At 37.9% G+C, this 24575-nt stretch overlaps 1 protein-coding gene across 2 annotated transcripts; it reads right to left on the minus strand.

Annotated features, from left to right (window-relative positions):
• Window positions 1-841: 841 nt before the first annotated feature.
• On the minus strand, window positions 842-23879 carry taf1a (TATA box binding protein (TBP)-associated factor, RNA polymerase I, A). 2 transcript variants are annotated; one of them, XM_028820625.2, is made up of 11 exons: window positions 23827-23879; window positions 22106-22234; window positions 21661-21818; window positions 19942-20055; window positions 16405-16603; window positions 15258-15388; window positions 10817-10975; window positions 6364-6430; window positions 6009-6132; window positions 4737-4891; window positions 842-1394 (listed from the first exon to the last, which is right to left on the minus strand). In XM_028820625.2, the coding sequence occupies exons 2-11, from the start codon at window positions 22230-22232 to the stop codon at window positions 1285-1287; spliced, it is 1344 nt and encodes a 447-aa protein (XP_028676458.2). In that variant the 5' UTR covers window positions 22233-22234; window positions 23827-23879; the 3' UTR covers window positions 842-1284. The 2 variants fall into 2 exon arrangements, with proteins under 2 accessions (XP_028676458.2, XP_028676457.2); XM_028820624.2 differs by having other exon boundaries at window positions 23686-23831.
• Window positions 23880-24575: the final 696 nt, after the last annotated feature.

Below are 24575 nucleotides of genomic sequence, written 5' to 3' on the forward strand. Positions count from 1 at the left end.
GTTTTCTGTGGTTTTCAGTGATACCTTTTGCTTATTGCTTGTCAATATTTGAAAAACATCCATTGGAATTTAACTCATTGTCACCCTCCTATAGAAACGGCAGACACGAAAAAAACGACAACAGTGTTAATGTTTGTGATGTGCAATCTGTTGGAATGGCAAATGCAAAGCATATGTCTTTGTTATATGCAAAAAAAGAAGAAAAATCTCAGGTTGCAAACGTATGCGAACTGCTTAATAACTTAATAATAATAGAAATGTTATGTAAATTGTGTATAAAACTGCCCCCCCCGACCGGTCCATGGAAAAATTTGCATCTAATAAAGTGGTCCTTGCTGTCAAAAAGGTTGGGGACCACTGCTGTAAATGACCCAAGTGTGACAGACTAGTACCCTGTCCAGGGATCATTCCTGATGCTTGCTGGGTTTGGCTCCGGTTTCCTCACAACACTACTTGGGATGAAGCCGGTTTAGAAAACGGATGACTGGACAGATGGATGGTCCCATCTATTTTGTCCAGGGCCCACCTCTGGCCACCTAACACCCAGCTGGAGTTCTAACCTCGTGCTTTACTTCATTGTCTTCACTTTGAAAAGGCACCCTCAGGTAAAATGACTTCTGGGTACTCGGCCCACCCTGAGAGTGCTGTTCTTATCCTACTGGCAGGCACACTTAACCCTTACATCGCCAGAGCAGCTCCGTTGTTTCCTCTGAGCTACTGTTAAACCCTGGCGCCGTCCAGTGACAACAGGATCTAATTTGCACCCCTTCTAAATATACAAAAAAAAGTGGGAAATAAATTGATACACTCACTTAAAATTTTGAAAAACATACATTCAAGATTTGTTCTCTTAGCAAAAGTGTTTTTATTTACAATATTGCCACTTGCCTTTTAAGTACAATAGTTTTTTTTTCTTTGATTTATTTCATTATAAAAAAGTATTTGCATCATGCCATTCATTTTTCTCATTATACTATTCTGTCATTTCTCTTTCCTATCATAAACAAAAATGTGTGCATTGTTTGTGTTTTCTGTGAATCGTATAACCGAGTCCGACAGATCACACATACTTAAGAATGTTGACATTCTCTAGTAATCTAGCAGCATGTGAAGCAATAAAATAACATTTAAAAAAAAGTTCAAAGAGAACTAGTGGACTTTTACTGGGAACAACCCACCTGCTGGGCTCTCTCGTTAACAATAAAATGTACTGCAGCTCTGGAAAAATGGTTACGGACGCGTCTTCAAAAGGCTACGCGTTGAGACGGAGTCCTCTGTGTAACATTAACTTTGAGAGGCAATACTGGATTTTTCTATGCGTTTTTTCATTTTCTTCATCAGTTTTGGGTTGGCTTTCATTCCCTCTTTGTAAACAACTTTGAAATATCTGCACTCTAAAAAAGAAAAAGAAAAAGAAAAACCAAAATGACTTTGTTACCAAAATAAAAGTTAAACTGTGTGCACGACGCAATGTGATCACATGCATTCTCAGGACATAGTAACACTTAAATCTGAAGAAGTTTTATACAATTTAGAACATACTATTTACTGACAAATGGGCTCTTACACCTTTCATAAATTTACCGGGGAAAGACAAATCCACCAAAATATTCCAAAAGTCAAAAAATGCAAGGATAAAATGGATCCAATTAATTTCATTAAGAGCACCTCTATATAAACGATATTTTAAAGAACTCTTCTTGTAACCCACCTCTTATCTCGATTTTCCTTGCACTTTATTAAAAGGGTGTTTGTCGGCATGTCCGTCTGGTTGCTATGTCTTGGTCATTCCAATAGAAGGCGCATTACAAACATGAACACTGCTTTTACAAATCCCATACAGAGCGGCACAACACAGAGACATCAGCATGGCACATGTTAACGCGGAGGTCTACCTTTATTATTATTTAGAGTTCAACCCTTCTTAGGCGGGTAGAACAGCGGGTCAATTAATAATTCCATCAATTTACATACAGTGCCTTCAGAATATATTTAGACCCGTCCTATTGCGGCCTTATGCTTAAATTGTTTAAATTCATTTTTCTTCATACCAAGCAACACTCGATTCCTCACAATGACAAAGTGAAAAAAGGATTTTAAGAATTCTGTCAAATTTATAAAAAGTAACTGAAATATCATTTTCAGCTTCACGAAGACGGATGCTGACGGGAAACTGTAATACCATTAGAAAGGCAAGAAGGACAAGAACAGAATGTGCAATGAACAACATAGAGTCCTTATTTGAACTGAAGAGTCAGTGTTGGGAAGTAACACTGCAAGAATAATAGAGCAACCGATTTATAATATAAAAACATTCTACAATTGAAATACTCGTTAATTTGCTACAGCTTGGATGCATTTAGGGTTGGTCCTCTTGGATTAAATTTTCCTTCCTGTTAAATATTAAATATTTGCATTACTGGGGGATACGCAGATAAATTAAAAATAATGTAAGTTCTAAACAACTGCTAATGTATTATGACATCTACATTAAGGAAAGCAAATGCAAAGTAATTCTTGAAATAGTGAAAATGTTACAGAATCTAGTTTGATAATTATTCTGCTTTGAATATTCACCATACACACGTGAAAAAATGTAATACATTTCAGTTAAAATAAGGGAATTCAGGCTGCTTATGTTAATTACTTCAAGGAATGCATTACATTGGGAGAACCACGTAAATGGGGTTACATATGTTTGCCCAAGTTCGCGTGGGAATCCTGCTGGCAAGCTGATTGCCAGGAAGTAGTTTTACAAGAGTAGCTAAGGTGTCTTGGAAGGCAATAAATCATTAAAGATGGGGGCAATTTTCTCTCCAGACTAGCATCTCCTTTGCAGATGCACTTCCAGGAAGTTCCAACTGACAACTTCGGCATTCTGTGTTAGTGCCCATTGTCCTCTGTGATAGAGGGCAGGGTAGGGGCACAGCTGTTGGCAATTTAATGTAGCGGAGTGCAGGAGTCAGGCTGTAAGATGCGCTAGTGGATTTTGTGTTTGCAATAATATCTCCAATTGTCACTAGACCGAGGTTCTAAAACTCTTTAATCTGAAGACCCAAATAAGAAAATCAATACCATACCGGGAGCCAAGAGAGGTTCATATCCTCAGGGTGACATTGGAACCATAAACCGAGAAACAACAATGGCCATATAATAATAATAATAATAAAAAAAAACTAAACATTTTGGCTCCTTTTAAGCATAAGTCTCACATGAAAGCAGAAAGCAAATGTAAAATTTATCAAAAATTATTATTCAAAACAAGGAATAGATTCCAGAGTTGTATCACTGCCTGTGTAAATACAGTATTCCATGTAAGCTTTACTAAAGTTAAAAGGGATATCAAATTTTTTTGGTGCTGCACAAGAATGCTGATTTTTGAAAGGACAGTCACTTAACTCGATTCATTGCTGTCTCGATCCACTGTACCAATCCCCTTCATAACCCCAAATACTTCAAACATTTCACCTCCTAATCTCCAATTACATAAACCGCCCTCGGTATTTCCTCACAACTCATACCCTGCAGTCCTGGAATCAGCCTGGTCACTCTCTTCATCTTTAAGTATAGGTAAAGTATTGTAAAAAAATCGACCAAAAATTTGATGTCGAAATTTTGATTAAATTCGACAATTTAGACCTTCCTGACTTTCTCGTATATGAAGTATAGGGAAAAGTACTGGAATCCTCAAAAAATTCAATTTCACGATTCTGATAAATCTCCCTAAGTCCGAAAATACCATTTTTGGTATTATGTCTATGTGTGTGTGTGTGTGTGTGTGTGTGTCAGTGTGTAAACAAAATAGCTTGAGTACGCTTTCACTTAGGTCAACCAAATTTTGCTTAAAAGTATTTGGTACAAATGTAGATTTGTCAACTTTTGAGTTATTTCCGCTAACTGGAAGTGGTGCTTTACCTTTTGTTCATGCAGCTGCAGAGTCGGATTTATTCAACTTTACTTTTATAACTGTTCGATATACAGTGGAACCTCGATTTGCGAGTAACTTGGTTTACGAGTGTTTTGGAAGACGAGCTAAAATGTACATGGGATTTCTCAGTTTTTATATTTTTAATACAGTTGCAAAAACCTCAAGTAAACTTTTTTCACGTTGTCATTATGGGGTGTTGTGTGTAGAATTCTGAGGAAAAAAATGAATTTAATCCATTTTGGAATAAAGCTGTAACATAACAAAATGTGGAAAAAGTGATGCGCTGTGAATACTTTTCCGGATGCACTGTATGAGTGCATTGGACTGCGAGCATGTTTCTGGAACGAATTATGTTCGCAAACCGAAGTTCCACTGTATTATTAATTTGATGATGGTTTTCTTTAATGTACATAATATAAAACATATAAATCACTGTCTTGTGGTTTACTCCTCAATACCCATCCCCATATCGGAGTATATGTGAAAGTCGAGGGGAGTCCACTCCCGATTTGCATTTTTCATTTTTCCATATTAAGACACACAAGAAGCCTTCTATTACCCTCAGCCTCATTGATAATACTTATGATAAACAGACACAACATCTTTTAGGAAAGAAAACTTGATGCAAAAACTTCATTTTGTTGTATTAGTTTCATTTTGAAGCATACAGGTCCATCTGGAAGTTCCTTTATGATTAAGTTTTACATTATTATTTAAAGGAAGCAGACAGAACCTGAAAGCTCCAAGGGTACCAAATATGTTAAAGGGGAAAGAGAGAAAAAAAAATCCCACACAGCAGCAAGCTTACTTTTTGACAACAGAAATCCTGCTATGGTTGCTTTTCTGCAGGCAAAGTTTAAATTGTCGGATACATTTCTTTTTGCTTGATAAGTGCTGAAATGAAATGCAGGCCACCAGTCTTTTCTGGACTCCCATTGTTCCTTAATCCACTCAGAATATCCCCTACAAAGAATACAAATGCTATATGAGAAAAATACACTCTAGAAGAATAGTGTCACACTTTTTGGAACTTTTACATACCTTATATTTTTTACACTAAAAGCCAAGAAACAGTTATTTATTAAATGCTTAATTTTCATCTATGGAAACAGAATAGCTGGGGTCTTCACTTCTGCTTCAAGATTTATGGGAGTTAATGTATTCTACATATGACTTGAGTGGAAGAGACTTGAGCTATACCAAGTGCTCTGGCTAGATGTAAGAGTCAAAACAAGTTCTACACTTTCACTAAAAATTTATTTTATAAAGAGGTTTTGTTTTCAACCTGAGGGTGTTGATGAGAGAAATATAGAGAAGCCCAGGAGTTGCACTGCGTCTTTGTGGACCTGGAGAAAGGATATGACAGGGTGCCTCAAGAGGAGTTGTGGTATTGTATGAGGAAGTCGGGAGTGGCAGAGAAGTATGTAAGAGTTGTACAGGATATGTATGAGGGAAATGTGACAGTGGTGAGGTCTGCGGTAGGAGTGACGGCTTGGGATTACATCAGGGATCGGCTCCGAGCCCTTTCTTGTTTACAATGGTGATGGGCAGGTTGACAGATGAGATTAGACAGAAGGAGTCCCCATGGACTATGATGTTTGCTGATGACATTGTGATCTGTAGCGAAAGTAGGGATCAGGTCAAGGAGACCCTGAAGAGTTGAAGGTTTGCTCTAGAGAGGAGAGGAATGAAGGTCAGTAGTCAGAACAAGACAGAATACATGTGTGTAAATGAGAGGGAGGTCAGTGGAATGGTGAGGATGCAGGGAGTAGAGATGGTGAAGGTGGAGGAGTTTAAATACTTGGGATCAACAATTCAGAGTAACGGGGATTGTGGAAGAGAGGTGAAGAAGAGAGTGCAGGCAGGGTGGAGAAGAGTGTCAGGAGTGATTTGTGACAGACTGGTATTAGCAAGAGTGAAAAGGAAGGTCTACAGGGCGGTAGTGAGACCAGCGATGTTATATTAGGCTGGAGACGGTGGCACGGACCAGAAAGTATAAGACAGAGCTGGAGGTGGCAGAGCCAAAGATGCTAAGATTTGCATTGTATAATAAACAGACTGTACAAATCCACATACGTACAATTTAATAACAAGACTGATCTTCTTTTCAAGCCGTTTCCACACCTTATGATAATCTTTCCAATCTGAATAGTCCAAAAGATCAAACAGGATTTTCAGGGATTCTTGCTGATATTTTGTTTTATCTGATAACAACAACAACAAAAAAAAAAAGATACGAACAATCAATGTCTATATAGTTTTAAAAAGGGATGTGTTATTTTTACAAAGTTTGCAACATTATAATGCAAATCCAAACAAAAGTAATTTTTAAATAATTTATAATAAAAGTGGCAATTTTATACAGTATAAGGAGTTACTTTAAATACAAATCTTTTCTCAAAAGTACACTAGAAATACCAGTACTAAAAACTTACCTAACCCATCAAGAAGCGAACAAAATTTGAGCATTAATTTGTGGCTTGGTACTAAAATATGCAAAACCTAGTAACAAAAGAAAAAAAAAAATGAATGCAAATAAACTGAAGACCAACAAAACAAAACCTTGGCCAAGAACTGTTTGACACTGTTGTACAAGTTTTAGGCTCGGACACTTCCTCAGCTATGAAATGAAGGCCTAATTAAACCACTCAAGCCTGGAAAGATTCATTTGGATTAACAGATCTCGGTCATGTAAATCAAAAGGGCAAAAATGTTTAGTTTTGCATAATCTGACAGAATTAAGCAACAAAATTCTTGACAGAACAGCTCGGAATCACAGCTCTCATTAAAGCGAGAAAGAACATAAAATAAGGTAAATGCAATTTATAAAAACAAAACACTTTTTCTACATGTCAGTAATGAATGGACAATCCTTTTGTTAAGACTGGTTTTATTTAATCATTTTCAAAAGGATTATTTTGTTAAAAGGAATAAAATAAATATTTTAAAAGAAAATCTTGAGACAAGACTATTACCAAGAGATTTTTTCAAGTCCCACCCTTACTCTCAACCACTTCTGGTTAATGGCCCACGTAATGGCTGGGATTGGCTCCAGCAGACCCCCGTGCCCCTATAGGTAGGATATAGCGGGTTGGATAATGGATGGATGGATGGGCCCATGTCCACCATCCTCTCACCTCTCTTTGGTGTGAATACTTTTGTCAGACACACTTCCTGCACTTCCTCACTTTAAGTTTCCAATAAAAGAAAAGAAGACTTATTATGTCCAAATCTTAATGAAGAATTTCATCCCGCTGGTTTATCAACGGAAGAAATGAGTACACGGGCAATCCTAGCACCAAGAAACGATGAAGTCCAACGAATTAACGAGAAAACTGATGATCAGTTACACTGTAAATTGGCTAAATGCATATCGATAGACTATGGTGTCAAACAATTCTGACATATAAAATTTTAACAGGAAAGGTAATGTAGTACATCTTCTGCGGATAACATTAGACACCAAAGGAGATCTTGATATGCTATTTGTATTAAAATGTTTACAGTTTCCCGTTAGAATAGCTTTTGCTATGACAATTAATAAATCACAGGGACAAACATTTGAAAAAGTCAGTTTATTTCTTAGAGAAAGAAACGATATTCACTCACGGGCAGTTATATGTTGAGTTATCATGAAGTACGTACAGACACGGGATCAGAATTCAATGCGATATTAACGAAAAGTTAATTTAAAAAATTGTTTTTACTGAAGTTTTACAGTAAAAGTTTAATAAGTATTTGTGTGTTAATTTCAAAGTCAAACAGAATGAAAACGTATAACGCAACAAATGCTTCTAAACGCAACATGAAATAATTTTCTTTCAATTTATTACGTTTTACTATTTTTTACTATGGTTAATTACTTGCTGTAATGTAAAATAGTTCTATTATGCATATGTAACAATTCCCATGAAAATAATCGGTTTAAATTGTACTTCTGCTTCCCCATACGCAAGCGGCAGATCGGCGAAGTGGCCAGTGTGTAGCGCCCGCATGGGGGTTGTCGAGTGAAGCGAGGAGGGGGCTGGGCCTCCTACTAGAATAAAAAAGAAGAAATATGAGAAAGCAACTCGGTGTATATCATCAAGGCAATGGGAAACTGACAAGTGCAGTAAATATGACATTATAAAAATAATCAACATGTGAAAACATCCAGAGCAGCACAGAGGTACAGCAGATTGCTTGTCTTATGTGCACAATGTTCTCATGTTTGTGAGATTTGTCACGCACTCCTTAAAATAATCTGCTGGGCTGAATGCGTTGTAAAACTGCATTACAGTAGGTCTGGTCATCAGCGTAAAATGTTAACATTATTTTCATTTTTTCTGTTGGGTCATTAGTACTTTCTAGCCTAAGAGGTTAGTAGCTGTGGTGCACAAATACACGTGACACTGAAGATGCATTTTAATGGCTGGTGTAAAATGTAATCCAACTAAATTATATGTGGATTCGACTGACCTATGAAAATAACATTAAAAGAAAAAAAAAAAAAAAAGCCTGTCAACAAAGGCCGAGGCCAAGAGTTTTAACACCACTGCTCTGCTCTAGTCCACCGATTATCAAACTCCACACCATGGAATAACCCAACTCGCCTACGAAGTGTGGCTGCTTACTTTCTAATGCTGGAGTTAAATTCAGACTCCGCCACACCAAAGTGGCTTGTTGTACTCCCCACAAATTCCCCAGTTGCCGGTAACTACAGCCAATCAAGTAAGTAATGAACATTTTAGGTGAAATACACAAAAAATATTCAGTGCCGGGAAAGTATCTGCCTCCTTCACCATTTCCTCCATTTTTCTTTATTCATAACACTAAATAGTTTCTGATCTTCAAACAAAAAAGACAACCTGAGTAAACACAGTAAGCACTTTTGTTGTGATGCGAGATTTTGCATTTAAGTTGAAAAATATTTTCTATGTCTTTATTTGTAACTTAGACAACAGCAATGTAATGTTAGTGTTACATTATGTGAGTAGCTTTCATGTTTACAACCCCTTCCCCCCTACCAGGAATGGGTCTCTTTGAATTTTACGGCACAGTTTTTTCGGGAGTGCCTTAAACCAGTTTAGCAAGTGTTTCTCTGCTAAAATCTTTCAACTCCTGCAAGAAAGCCAAGCTGCCTAACTGCCAAGCTTTACCTTAACATTTGGTCTTGGGGGGTGGGGGGGATGCAGGTTTTAAGATGTTCTATTCTCCCATTGGTCTGAAGTATGGCTGTTTGGAATTGGCTTGTGTCAGAAGCCATTAAGTTCCATGATGTCCTATTGGCTCTATGGGTTGGACAGAGAATCTATAAATCTGCTTGCTCAACCTCTCTCTCTCTCTCTCTCTCACAAACATCTGATGAAGAAGCATCTCTTACCAAACTGATGAACTGAAAGGACAACACAATGGAGAGCACAGCTCGGCAGCCATATGGAACAGACATGTGGCTGAAAGCTGACCATAAATGAACTAGAGACATTTTTAAGTAACTAACAAGTCTGTGTGCTGCCTGAAAGTACACATCACCATTTTATCAGGTTGTATGGTTGCCAATATTCAAATGTACTTTGCATATTGTTATTATTTATGAATATTACCAATAATACATTGTTTAAATTGTAACTTAACTCTTGCTTGTCTTTTACTATACCTAATTGCCTGAGGTTACAGATGTAGAAGGGAAGGTGGCGAGAAGTTATATACTATAATACCTTATAAACAGTAGTAAGTCTGTGATATCTGAGGCGTTCTGACAAAGGCTACACATTAATAATACAATAGGGGAAAGTAGAGCAATATATTACTCTACCAAGACAAAACAACTTTTTAAAATGATCATTTGATTTATTGAAGGAAAAAAGCTCACAAAAACCTGTCAAAGTAGAAACATTAAAAAATACCGAACAACAGATGCTACATGGCCGACTATGCCTAGATTACCTGAACCTTTTAGAATTAATTACTCATATGACCGGTAAGATGGTAACTAGTATATTCCAAAAGTGGACCAGAGAAGTGGACAAAAAACAAAACTGAAAAACCCAACTTTTAAAACGATATGGTAACAGCAGTTTGGGACTTTTGGTACCAGAACTTCAGCTTTAATCTTAATCTACCCCCTTTCCCATCAAACCTCATATTTGCAGTTGTGGAAAAATGTTCATTTTATAGATTTCAGGAAATTAACCTACAGGTTCCAACGTGATCACAACTTTGTGGGTGAAGCAGTGCTTCGACGTGATTGGACACTTCATGGGTAAGAGGGAAGAGGTGCATAGTGCAACGTGACAGCACAGCACAATAGGAAGGTGAGCACTTGTGCAGTATACTAGAGAGGCTGAGGCGATGGAGTTTGGAATTATTCATTACTTAATGTGGACCCTTTCTGGGGCAGAGGTCCGAAAGTGTGTATCGATACTGATGTCAAAATTTTAACACTGATAAAACATTAGATTGGAGATGCAAGTATTTAGAGAATTCATTCAGGGTAAGATAAGAGATGGATGAACAAATAATGAAACCAAAAAACAAAAAAACACCTGTCTTGACATTATTGCTACATGAACTAAAGGCCTGCTGAAGGCATTATACTGATTAAAGGCACCATGGACTTCAAGAAACACAGAAGCCAAAGAGTGGAATGAAAATCAAAGCCAATCCCATTTGAAAAGGTGCTGTGCGGTTGAGACGCTTGATGAATATCACGTCAGTTCTGTATACTAAAAGAAACAAGGGGTTCTCTTTTTGAAAGACTTTAAATTCAGTTTGAAGACTTAAAAAAAAAAAAAAAAGCCGAGCAAGCATAATTACTATAAATTTTAACACAAACAAAATAAATGTCACTAGTCAAAAATACTGAACAAAAAAAAAAAAAAAAAAAAAGAAAAAAAAAGGGGAACATACCCTAAGCACCTTAACAAGCTTCTTCACGTCAGCATTATTTTTTTTCAGAAACTTGTACAAGTAGATTTGAGCATTGGGATTCGCTGGAAAACCATCAGCATATGCATAATTGTTGAGGACTTGCACAGCACCATTATAATCATCATAGAATTCCAATAACTAAAAGGGAAAGAAATGTGACACGTAACCCAAATCAGCAAGTATTACCAACCAAAAAAAAGTTTATCATTTTCATATAACCCCCCCCCCCCCCCCCCATTCTCATCTGAATAATTATGCTTTACATTTCTCCATAGTTTTAAAGACTTACTTATTAGGACAAGAGAGAAAAGCAGATGAATGACACAAATCTACACAAAATATCTCTCTATTATATATAAAAAAAAAAAAATCTTGGGACAATACGAGAGATAATTTCACATCCCGCGAGACGAGACGATGTGCCAAAAGATAAATTGAAAACTTAACAGGTGCAAGCAGGGGCAGAAATAAAAGAAACAGTAGAAGAAGAAAAAGAGTAGAAGACAAAGTAGAACGATGTAAAGAGGTTCAAAAATGTTGACGTGATACACATACAGAGCAGGTTAGAGATTATGAAAGTACTAAAATTCGAAAGTTTCCAAAAACTGATAGTAAAGTTCGCATTAGAGCTAACAAACAGAAATTATTACTTGGTGAAATAAAGGAACAGTGAAAAGAGATCGAATATATGGACATAGGTGATATGACAGAACTACGACAAGTTTAATTTCAAAGAAACCACAACTCAGTCAAGTTTATAAATTTGTGATCACAGAGAAGCGATGAAACATAGAATCGAAAGAGTTAAATAATCGGATGTATTACAAATTCTCAGCAAATAATGGATACAAATCCATACATCCAAAAGTATCACACTTTACACGAAATGTATCTGCAAAACCCAGACAAAGAAGTTTTCCTGGATTTCTATACGAGTCTGAAAAATCACACTCGCATATATAATAAACCAACATGTGACGAGTTGTCAGCGATAATAGCTTTGAAAGACTGAGATATCAAAGACGGAGTTGATATTCATGTTTATCCAAAAGCACAGCACGATTCGTCGCAAGCGGCAGATCCAGAAAATGATGTGCATGTGGGGGGTTGGTGAGCGAAGTGAGCAGAGGGCAGAACCCCCTAGTACTGAAGATGAAAAATGAAGGCAGAAATAGAAAGACTGTGTGAAGGTCTTTTGTTTTTGGTGCCATCTGGAAAGTAGTTGGGACCGATAAGGAAGCAAAGAAGCAATCCAGTCCCAGAAAAGGAGAAATAGAAACCACATATTAGTCCTCCTGTCCACAAGGGAGCAGCACACGGCTTCTCCCAGGTTGGCACTATGCACTGATACAGTACATCACCCCAGGTTGCAGCCAAATATGGGTACACCTGGCCATTTACATAGATGCTATACTTCCCAAAGGGTCAGGAATGACAGAACTTTTTCTCAGCCAAATGCTTGTAGGAAGATATGTACTGATGTGAGAGAGGGGAAAAAAAAAGACAATATGTGGTTGATTAATGTTAATTTTGCTTTTGGCAATGCCAACAATCCACCTTAACAAAAAAATAAGTGTGGAAGTCAGGTTGCTTTGTCTTGGTCATTCCAATGGGGCATGTCAAACTTTAAGACTGCTGTTATGAATCAACATACAACAGAGACACAGGCATTGCATGGTGCACTGAAGATGTAATCCCCGTAGACTTCACTGTTGACATCTCAGACAGGTAGCACAGCCACTTAAATAATTTGGTAAGGCTCCCACTTTAGGTTCCTTTTCTCTGTGGGAACAGTTTTTGACTGTTAGACTTATATCAAGGTAACTGAAGCACATTCATTTTATGAAATAGTATTTATTGATAAACACAGGGAATACAGAATCATAAGAACTACATATATACCGTATCGACACAGAAGACAGGACATGAGACAGACAAACCTAACATAGAAGAGGGTGGCTGTTAACTGGCTATTTAAAAATTCTAATTTATCTTGGCACAAATAAACAGTTTTACGATGCCAAGACATTAAGGATGATGTCCCGAGTTGTTTGGAGTTGCATGTTGTTGCTTCGGGTTTAAGTGTAGGACTCCTCTAGCATTGGAGTGAACACTGGGACTGGGACGGTGTGTGTGCAGCAGAATTTATACATCCCTGTTAATTCTGCTGTCTTAACAGGTATTGTGTGCCACTAAAAGTCTAGCAGAGTGGGCAATGCCCACTTTGTTCTACATGGCTATGACACAGGAAGTAGCTAAGGGCGATGCTTTAAAAGAAGCTTCCTTTCCTCTGTTAGGTGAGCTCAGAATTGGGAGTGAAGTGGTAGCAGTGACTCGCCTGGCAAGAAAGATGGCACAGATTTCTCAACTCCTAAACATGCCTATTAGGACCACTGGTGCCATTATCTGAAAATGGAAGAAAGACCACCAACCACACACAGGACCTCATTCAAAGATTTCTGACTAGGCAGTCAGAAGGGTAAGCCCAGAAGCAAAAACACAAGCAAGAACTTATTTTTGGGAGTTTTTCCTTGTCTTCTTAGAGAGTCGAGGCTGGGGGGCTGGCAAAAGGCAGGGCCTGTTAAGGCCCGTTGCGGCACTTCTTGTGTGATTTTGGGCTATACAAAAATAAATTGTATTGTACTTAGAAACTTTGAAGACCCTTTACTTATAAATTCTGTGAAATAGTGAAAGCATGCCATCTAGTGTACGAGTGGAATACTATCTTTTAAAGGGGGGGGATCTGAAGAAACCTTTTTTACCTTCCTGAATCAGTCTTCACCATTACCCATAAACTCAAATTCAAACACACTTTTGACCACAAGCTGGTCATTCACTATTGTTCATTTGGTAATAGAAAAAAAAAAAAATAGGTGAAAAGAAATAAATATTGTGAATGATATACAATGGTCCAGTCTTTACAGCTGGGGTCATGCTCCTCCTCATTCTTTGTTATTAATTTTATACAACATATTAGTGGAGCAGTTAAGGTCAGAGCACTGTGATACACAACCACTCGATCAAGAAGCTTTAAGGGTGTTCCCCTGTGAAACTTCAACCATCTCGATAAAATTTAATCGAAGAGTGTAGGAGTAGGCAATACTCACTGGTATGTTAAGAAACACTGCCATCACTTCTGGCGTGTGTTATACCCAAGGCTTTAAGTGGGTCGATGTACGAGGTGAGACACAAAAATAACCAGACTGGGCTTGGGCTTTCCTGGAAAACCGTCTGGTGGTCGGCTGGACGTGTATCATAGAACTACATCCCCTCCTACAGTCCTCTCAAACCGCTGACCAGCCAAGTATATCCTGTGAATATCCCAGTCAGTATTTGAACAACATTCGCTACACGAGTTGCTGCAACAATGTCGGGTGAAAAAAAGCATACAGCGAGACAAGACAATGTTCCCCGCGCACAGTGCTTTTTCCGTAAAGCAGTTTTTGACTGACAAAAAACACACACACCATTCCTGTCCTCGATCATCCTCTCTGAAAAATTCCTGAAAAATCAGAAGTGACCTGAAGGGAACGCATTTTTCTTTAATGGATGATGAAGTGAAGACAGAAATGGCAAGCCAGTTGAAGAGCCTCAAGCAAGAAGACTTCCAGCACTGTTTCAATCAATGGAAGATACGTATGGAGTGGTGTAGAGATCGGAAGTATACAGAAGATGACAATATTTAGAATGCTGTAATTCATCAATAAATATTTTTTTTTTTTACCAATCCAGTTATTTGTGTGTCTCACCTCATATGTATTTCACTTCCAAGGGCACCCCCAGTTCTCTAGAACCGTACATATATTTCACCATAAAGGGTCCCCTCTTCCCTTTGAAGTATATGTATAATCGGCACACCCAGTCAAGCTCGTACGTATTTTATACCACGTTGCAAGGAGTACAAAGCAGCTGACAGGAGAGAGAGTATTGCACGTGCCCAAGGACGCAACTTGCTTGAGCTTCACTGAACCAATCTCCCTTTGCTTCTGGGGGTGGCTTTCATTTGCATCAAGCGATTCCTTCTCTTCTTTCATTTAAACATTTAGCATTTAAACCAAAAAACACCCACGCATACATAAGCACCAATATAATGTCACCAAATTTCAATCATATCAGCCAAAGCATTTGAGAATTTGGGTTATTTCATTTTTCTGATGCGTTTACTCCTAAACACTGATATTTCAAAATGTCCTCTTTTGTTGGATACCTAGTGCCCCAGATGTGCCATCCTGCCAAATTTCAATTTTTTAACTATTTGGGAAATACTGTTTTTGTTGATGAGTTAGTCAACTTTGAATTTCATATACACATTCTGAGAGAGAGACTGAAGTAAATGATAGGTCATAACCCACTGCTGAAATCATAAGTAGTCTATTCTGAATAACTAGTAAGACAACAATGACGACAACATTACACATACCTTTACAAAACAAAGTACAAAGGGATCCCAAACACCAGGCTGTTTAATTACTTCATGAAATTTAGAAGATGCCTGACGAAAGTAGGTGTGCATCTCCTGGTTTGAAGCTGCATCAGCAAAATCATGGCTTCCTAAGAAAAATACAATCAACTTCATGAACTCTTATGAGAAAAAGAACTAAAACAAAGACTTAAGAAACTCAATAGGTTTCAATAAAGTAAAATTAAATAATTTATATCTACAACAATTGTTTGACTTTTTTCCCTTATCAGCTATCAAGAAGTTGCTCAGTAGAAAGTGGGCATAAAAATGGTCAAACGGAAACAATTCTGACCAAAAGGAGCAGAGCAGAAATGACCTTAGTATTTATTTTGGACATCTCTGACCATATTATATGCATTTTTTAAAACTATATAAATATATCCTAAACATGCAGGTTAGTTGGAGAAAAGATGTGTTATGTTAAGTTTCCGTTTTTGCTATATTTGAATTATCTGCCATATATTCATTCAAATTATCGATTTTCTGTTTGTTATTGCATATTTATTGTGAAGTTTCTGTGTGCGCGACATTAGGTCTCTTTTGTTCCTTGTATTTTGTGAGATGAAATCCATGGGGTGGGACCACCCTTGTATCACTGTTAAAGGACTCTCTTTCCCAGAGCCATTTACCGAGTTTGCATCTGGAGTGAAAAGTATTGTTACTTTTTGAATTTTATGGTTTCTTGGGATGTTTTGTGCTACCGTTTATTGAATTCTGCTCGTGGATTGTGTATTAGCACTTGCTCGACTTGGACATAGATTTCATTGTACTTAACATCTGAATAAACCCTTTTTTTCTTCTTGTGGGACTGGTTTCTATATAAATCAGTTTTACAGTTCTATCTTGCAAGACATTTAACACACCGAAGACTATCTGGATATTTTTAATTTTAAAAGCCGGTTCCCATTTTGGGGCCTCCTTTTTGACTAGTGTCAGGCTTCCCTGGGTGAGACCTACTGTATTTTGGGAAAGACCAGCGAGGATTCTGGCCTGTTTTTATGGGCCTTTTTGAAGGCCTCATCCACTTTGTGGTTTTATGTCTGGATGCAATCATATCTTCCAAACAATGATAACAATAATAGACACTTGTCATAACACTGCTTACCATTTTCTACCAATTGATTCCTCTTTGTGATCCAGATGGAGAAATCCAGCAAACCATGGTATGCTTGAATGAGCTTTGTGATTTTCTCTTGTGAAGCAGAGAATTTTCCATAGCGCCAGCTTTCTGCTAAGGATAGTTGTCTCTTTGCATCGTCAATCTTATCTTTAGATATCAAGTAAAAAGCATGTTCAAGACTTACCTAAAAATAAATAAATACGTTTACTCCAAAATACCATATAAAAATGGATTACATTTACATAGATTACCTTCAGCCTCAAATAAGACATGAGAAAAGTCTCCATCTTGACATCCATCTTTTTGGGGTGTTAATATTGATATAACTTCCTCTTATTCACACATCGTTCTATTCTGAAGATGGAGGTTCAAAGTGCGGAGTAACTTTATACAACTTATTGGTCCAAACAAACACTTCCTCCATACATTCATCAGTACCTGTGAACACACACTAGGGGCCTTGAAAATGTGTGGAAGCCATTTCCAATGCAAAAATTGGGACTTCTGAAACATAAACTTGTTACATCAAAATTTCCATCAGTTTTAAAGTTTTTTAGTCAGTCAATCGGAAGTCCTACCTCTACTTTCTTGGTGTTGATATTGTAGAGACTCCAAGCAGCTGGACAATTAAGTGAAAAGAATAATCTCATTTCACCGTGGATTTCAATGACACATCAGAGACACTCTTTCTGATTACCGTATATACTCATGTATAAGTCGGGTCTTGACACCCAAAAAGATGATCATAAAATCAGATCCCGACTTATGCAGCCGTTCAAAAACACTTTTTTTTTTTTTTTAAAACATCGTCTTGCCTCTTGCAATCTCTCATCAGTTTCTCAGACGCATTGAATTTTGTTGCAGCACTGCAGTTACCAATCTGTTTCGCTACTTCAATGATGTTTAATTTAAAACCAGCTTCATATTTTCTCCTGATCGAATGCTCCATCGTAGATAAGGGATGCCTTTATGATAAAGGTGTATGAGGGCGCGAGATACAAAAAACACAAAATCGGTAAAAACGTCGCTTCGGAATAGTTCAGGTATTACCGTGTGGTCACGTAGGCACAATACACAGGGGAAAAAAAAACAAAAAAGGCAGTGAGCTCCGTGGTTACTCTCTCAGGTGGGCGTTAAAATATCGTAATCTCTTGGACCAATACAGTGAGTTTTCCACATTCAACCTATACAACGGACATTATAAAATACCAGAAATTATACAATAAAATCAAGTCCTGACTTATCCACGAATATATACGGTATATCACAATTAAATGGCATGTTCTCTCATCTTCAACATTGGTAATAATGCCTAAGCTTTTAAGTTAATTGCCTTAGTGTCTATAAAAAGGATGTGCTGTATCATGGCATGTCCCCGATGTCAGCTTACTACACTGCTTATTGATAATAGAAAAAAAAAACAGCAATCCCAGGGCTTGAAGTGGACTGCTACACACAACAGATAGTGGATGTGTACTCGCCAAAACTCCAAGGGGAGACTATATGTATAGTAGTGTTTCACGTAATGACAGTATAAGTTCCAACCATTGCACTGTTAGTGGATTTTGTCATTAAGTGTGTTGATGCATACTAAAGGGGCGGGTGTCTGTGTTCGATATAATTTGGGCCTCCCTAACGTTGGATTTAAGGCACTGCGTCTGCATCCCTGCATTCTGGGTGAAGTGCCTGGTGAAAACCTAGCTGTACCCCATCAGCACGCATGTATTTGCCTGTGTGTCATTTCCACTGCAATGGCACGTCAAGTATACACCCAATGTAACCTAACATTAGCATAGTACATACATCACATTAGTTAATTAATATTATTGAAATACAGTAATAGGACAGCACTTAAGTTATTCAATTTACTGTATCTCTAGGAAGATCAATCATTAAAGCGTGACGTCATTAACCGAGTCATGACTGTATTTTATAAGTGAACTGTAAAGAGTAAGAAGGTAACACAAAGGAGAGTAGTGGCAGTTATTTAGTTCCACTTAGAGCAGCAATTATACCATCCTATACAGTTTGCATGACGGAACTTAGGGAGGGCCACAAGATTCCTGACCAGTCAGCCATTTCACAGTGAAGGTCGCCAAATACCCTATTGGTCATTAAAACTCGTAATTTGGGGGAAGCACTGGGTAATTTCTACATTATGGTTGCTTTAATTCAGCAGACAACTGCAAGGGAATAGCCATAGAAAGTCTAAATCATAAAATAAGTCAGTCATCACCGTGAGCCAAAAGAGAAATAAAATTAAAGCAGCCCACCCATACACATAACAACCCTCACTTCTTGCATAAATTGCCACACTGCTGTATATCCCCACAAAGGTTTGCCACATTGTGATGTCTTGCTTAGCAACACACAGGATAGTGCAGGAATATGGACTGCCTCTGCCAGCCGAGATAGGCCAAGATAAGCACACGATTGACACGGACCAAGATCCTCAGGACTTCAACACAATGGCAATTTAAAAATATTTCGATGTTGCACGATAAACGTGAAGAGAAGCTGTATAGAGTGCATCACTGACATTCACTTGGCGAAACGATTGTATTCATTTCCTTTTCCCTCTCTCTCAGCTGGTGTCGTTTGCTCCTACTCCTGTAGTTTTATTTGTTACTTCACAGAGAAACAAGCAATTAATATTTTTGTGGTCTCCATTTCAGTCAGTAATACCGTAAGTGCCAATTTGCTGAACCTTTGTTTACTGCGCGGTCACATGGTTTGTAGTATGAGGGACGTTCATAAAGTTACAACACTTTTAACTATTTATTACGAATTTCAAAAATAAATTACATCACTTTTCTATTATTTCCCCTTGGGAATAATACAGTATCTATCTACAGTCACCTTCCTTTTCAGACACGACCAATTACTACTCCTCCCGCCTTTACCGTTTCTAAAAAAAAAAAAAAAGATTATTAAATTATTATACTTATTATTAAACTTTTTGAACGTCTCTGGTATGTAGACGTCACTCTGCAACACAGCCAAGATGTACTTAGCGGTTAGATCATGAATATTTCAAAATAGGCTAATTTTTTAAGCCATACATGTGCAAGTACAATTCTGAAGTTCTCCTTTGGCAAAACAGTCATCATTAAACCGAGCAAAAAAATACTTGAATGTCATTATCGGTCCCCAAGACTCCAAAAATCAATCAACCATGAAGCCCATGATCATTTTCTTGCATTTTACACTGTCACACACGTGCGCATGGGAAACAGCTAAAGGGCCTACAAAATAGTAATTATACGCTAGACTGGGGGGAGTGTGCGGACTGTCTCTCTCAGTCTCTTGCAGACCATTCTCGGGAAATCCTACTTGGTTCCGTCACCGACAATGACCCCACTTCCGGTTCCGGCGCTGATGATGTCACTTCCGGTCATGGAGACATCACTTCCAGTCCCCCCCCCATATAGAATTTCCCCAAGATACATTTTACATTCTTGTTGAGAAAGTTTAAATGAAACAATATATATTAAAAGGTTTCACGGTAAATGTTAATTGTACCTTTAAATAGTTACTCATTTGCAAGTGTTTCATCCTGTCATAAAATGAGTTAAAGTCTTCAACAGTAGCATCTGGGTGATGTCGAAGAATCTCCGCTCCCATTCTCCACACTCTCTGAAGGAACAGTTTGGAGGAAAAAATAAAAAAGCAAAAATAAATGATCACTAATTTAGCTAAAAGTAACCACTCTCAAAATCTTTATATATTATACACTACCATGGGGTGTCTGCTTGTCTGTCTGGGATTTTAAATCACCTGTAGCTCGCAAACCGTTTGAACTATTGACCTGAAATTTGGTACACATATACTACGTGATGTCAACTATCCGCTTTCGGGCGATGATTGACTTCCAAGGTTACTTCTCTTTTTATTTTTATTTTATTGTAAAAATCAACTCTCTGCAGCGGGACGGCGGCATGGCACATGTGTACGGGCGCTGTTCTCATCCCTTCCACCTTCGTCGTCACTTCCCCTACCTCTTCATATCTTAAATCATTCTTGAGGCAGATTGAAGACTTACGTGCCAGCGTAAGTGAAAAATTAAGGAAAATGTGCTAAGTAATTGCAACACAAACATGGACTTAAATCAGTTTTAACGCGAAAAGATGCTGACGAAAGAAGAGAAGAACGGGGCCGCTAGGGTGAAAAAAAGAAGAGCTGCTTGGGAAGCAGCAAGCGCATCAACCTCTGAGCTAATGAATGCTAAACATACAGAGAAAGAGTGTGAGTGCGCCATTACTGTTGTGTTACAAATTAGTTAAGCAACATGGATGGAAAAATATTTATAATAGTAGCCTGACTAAAAAGAGTTCACGGCATAGGTCTAGACCAGGGGTGGGCAATGTCGGTCCTGGAGAGCCGCAGTGGCTACAGGTTTTCATTCCAACCCAGTTGCTTAATTAGAAACCAATCCTTGCCAATCTCAGACCTTATTTAATCTTACGGCTTGTTACTCTACAATAGAAGGTTCTTATATTGTAGATTTTTTTCTTTCCAAGGATATCATCCAAATGATTTTTGGGCCTAAAACATAATCTTCAGTTTCTCACATTTTTCTATAAAGTTTTTTATTAAATCAAACAGTGTAGAATGAACACACACAAATATAAAAGGAAACAAGCTAGATCGAGAACTTCTGGCTGCTTTGTCATTTAAATCTTCTTGCTAATAAGGAGCCACTAAAGCACTGAATGCAGCTGTTTAAGATTGAAATAAGCAATTAAGGGTGGGGAACCTTAACAAGAGAGACCACTAAAATGAAGAATCAAAATGTCATCTCATTAAGAAACTGGGGTGGAACAAAAACCTGCAGCCACTGTGGCTCTCCAGGACCGACATCGCCCACCCCTGAACTAGATTTGTAGCTAAATACTGCAAAAACATTTCTACTTGTAGAATAAAACTCAAATAATGTTGAATATTAAAAAAAAAAATTGGTAACATTTATTGTTTAGGAGGAGCTTAGTACAGAAAAAAGGAATTTATTTTACTGGAAACAAAATGTACATTGGAGTACAGGAGTTGTTACGAGGAGTGAGACTGCGTCCCCTAACTGCGTAGAAGGCACACGATGGAAGAAGAATTAAACATTGGCAGATCTGATGCTCGTGGTGCTCTAACATTATGACCTTTTTACTTTTGCAAGCTGCCACTTTAACTCATCATGGAAAGTAAAAAGAGCTCCATTGTTTTGAGGAAGCAATCACTAGTATGTCCCACCTGTGATGAATGCATTTTCTGTTGACTGCATGAGTCTTCTAGAACTTGAATGTAGTTCTGCATGAACTCAGCCGCTTTAGTCCACTGGTGACGAAGAAGGGCATCATGCAACTCATCCAAACATGTCCTGGTGGTTTTACGAATATCTGTTTCTCTTTCTTCAGATCCAGTAAATAACCAGATAATAAAAGATAGAAAAGGCAAATAAACATGCAAACTTTTTCAGTTTTTTTTGGTAAAAGGCACAAAGGAAGTCTGACGTACATAATTAAATAGCTTAAGGTAAACTATATGGCATGTGATGCTGCCAACATAACATATCCCATCTTTAAATTACAATTTATATGCAACTCCCAGCAGACCCTCACGACCCTGTTCAGGACTAAATGAGTTAGAAAAATGACTCACTGACATTTACTCGTTACTATAGGAACATGCAACATACTTTTACGGGTTGGTCGTCTTAAGGAAGAAACATTAAAAGATGATGCGCTATGAGCATCTTCGCTGTCATCAGCACCCTCATCTGTGCCTTCATCTATTATAGTAAATTCATTACTGATATCATCCATTCCTGTCAGGAGGGGGGAAAAAACAAACAAACACAAAAACAAAAAGTCACCACAGCTTTGAAAAGAGGATAGGTTTTCAGTTTTGAAATACTATGTCTAACTCTTAGTAAACAGTCATGCTTTTTATCTTTATGAACTCTGAAAGCAAAACAGAATAAAATATTAACAGTCACCTATTAATAGCAGTCTTGTCTAACTTCAGCGGCCATGTGGTTTTCAACTGGTGTATAACAGCATGAACTGTAAATTCTCGGACCTGCTTATATTTCAGGAATCTCGGCATAACGGAGACACTAATCTATACCTTCATATTCATACTCTCTAAGTAAAGCATAAACAACACCTGAGCGACTTTGATAAGGGCCAGACTGATATGGCTAGACGACTGGGTCAGAGCATCTCCAAAGCGGCAGGTCTTGCGATTGTTAGTACCTACCAAAAGCAGCCCAAGGAAGGACAACCAGTGAACCGGCGACAGGGTCATGGGGGCCCAAAGCTCACTGATGCACGTGGAGGATAGCACATCTGGTCCGATCACACATCAGAGTTACTGTAACACAAACTGCTGAAAAACGTTATGCTGATCATGAGAGAAAGGTGTCAGAACACACACTTCCTCACAGCTGGCCGTGTATGGGGCTGCGTAGCCACAGACCAGTCCGAGTTCGGACGCTGACCCCTATCCACAGCCTAAAGTGCCTACAATGGGCACGTGAGCATCAGAACTGGAAACCGGAGCAATGGAAGAAGGTGGGCTGGTCTGATGAATCACGGTTTCTTTTAGATTTCTGTGAATGTACGGGCGCGTATGCATCGCTTACCTGGGAAAGGAATGAAACCAGGACTCGCAATGGGAAGAAGGTAAGTTTTCCGAACGCCACGGCTCTACAAAGTGGACGTTCGGCTTCCCACTCATTCCGTTTACGTGGAGAACGAGAGCTTGTAATTTTTCAGCCCATCTCTAAATAAACGCTTTTTTGGTGCATTTTTTTATGATTTGATTATGATGTTCAATAATAATAATGGGGCTCTGGCCCCCTCCTCTTAGGAGCCAAACTTCCATGCACGCTTTTCTCTGAACAAACCACAGCACGTGTTCTAGCAACATCTACATCACGTTAGTGTGTAAAAGTTCAAAACATCGACGGATTTTAAAAAATAACAATACACGGACTGTATATCGACAAATACAAAATGCCAGACAATCTGAAGAATTTAAAAATTCCCGACCGAGTCACTACTATAGGTATCTAAAAGAAGACACTTCGGGAAAAGAGGTCATCAAGTCACCCCTACTTCATGAAATTCACTACGAAGTTGAAACTCTCATAAAGTATTACCTTAAAAACAAAATAATTACACGCGCACACGTTTAGCCTAAAACTAATAATTTCATACTGGTCACATTGTGCAAAATATAATAACGTCTAATAAAAACAACTACATTACAAACCTTTACTTAAATTATTTCACCACAGTAATGACATAATATTATATGCCACGGTTTCCCAATAAATACAAATAGTCGATTCAAGTGTTTGACTCTAAAACAGAAAGGTAAGAGCAATTGTTTAGTAGCGTGCTTCGGGCTTACCAAATGTAAGTCGCGTAAATAAAACGTCAGAACCAGGTGACCACTCGGTGCAAACTGATTGGCTTCGTGCTGTGGGCGCTTACATACCTGGAGTTGCTTTTCTTGGCAGCTGGGCGTTGATCAAAATGCGCGCACTAAAATAACTAGATTATACTCAACGAGGAAATAACCTTTAAATATGTATAAATAATTTTATATATATATATATATATCCATCCATTATCCAACCTGCTATAGCCTAACTACAGGGTCACGGGGGTCTGCTGGAGCCAATCCCAGCCAACACAGGGCACAAGGCAAGGAACAAATCCTGGGCAGGGCGCCAGCCCACCGCAGTATATCTATATATATATATATATATATATATATATATATATATATATATATATATATATATATATATGTACTGTATATGTATGTATGTGTGTATATGTACTGTTTGCATTATTTGACAATAAACTAGATAGATACTTTATTAATCCCAAGGAGACATTCACAACTATGTAAAATATATATATGATAAAATTTAAAGGTTACTTCCACAAAATTAAGGTAAAATACACAACGTTTCGGCTGTATAGCTTTTATCGGCTTTCCAAATAAAAAAGAAAAAGGTAATTTTTTTCATATTTTTATACAGTATATAATAAATGAGGTTAGAAATAATCAGTAAGAAAAATGATAAGATTGTAATATAATTTCTACATTGACCCAAAACCGGGAAACAATAGCTGACTTAATTGGGCTAG

The sequence above is a fragment of the Erpetoichthys calabaricus genome, chromosome 15, assembly GCF_900747795.2.
Source record: "Erpetoichthys calabaricus chromosome 15, fErpCal1.3, whole genome shotgun sequence".
NCBI lineage: Eukaryota > Metazoa > Chordata > Cladistia > Polypteriformes > Polypteridae > Erpetoichthys > Erpetoichthys calabaricus.

Bases quoted from the DNA above. Each gene is read 5' to 3' on its own strand.
- taf1a (XM_028820625.2), bottom strand. From the start codon at position 22,232: ATGGATGATATCAGTAATGAATTTACTATAATAGATGAAGGCACAGAT. The intron at 15,389-16,404 runs GTAAGCAGTGTT...TATTTTTCTTAG, and splicing joins GAATCAATTGGTAGAAAATG to GAAGCCATGATTTTGCTGAT. The intron at 6,133-6,363 runs GTAAGTTTTTAG...TGTTGTTATCAG, and splicing joins TTCGCTTCTTGATGGGTTAG to ATAAAACAAAATATCAGCAA.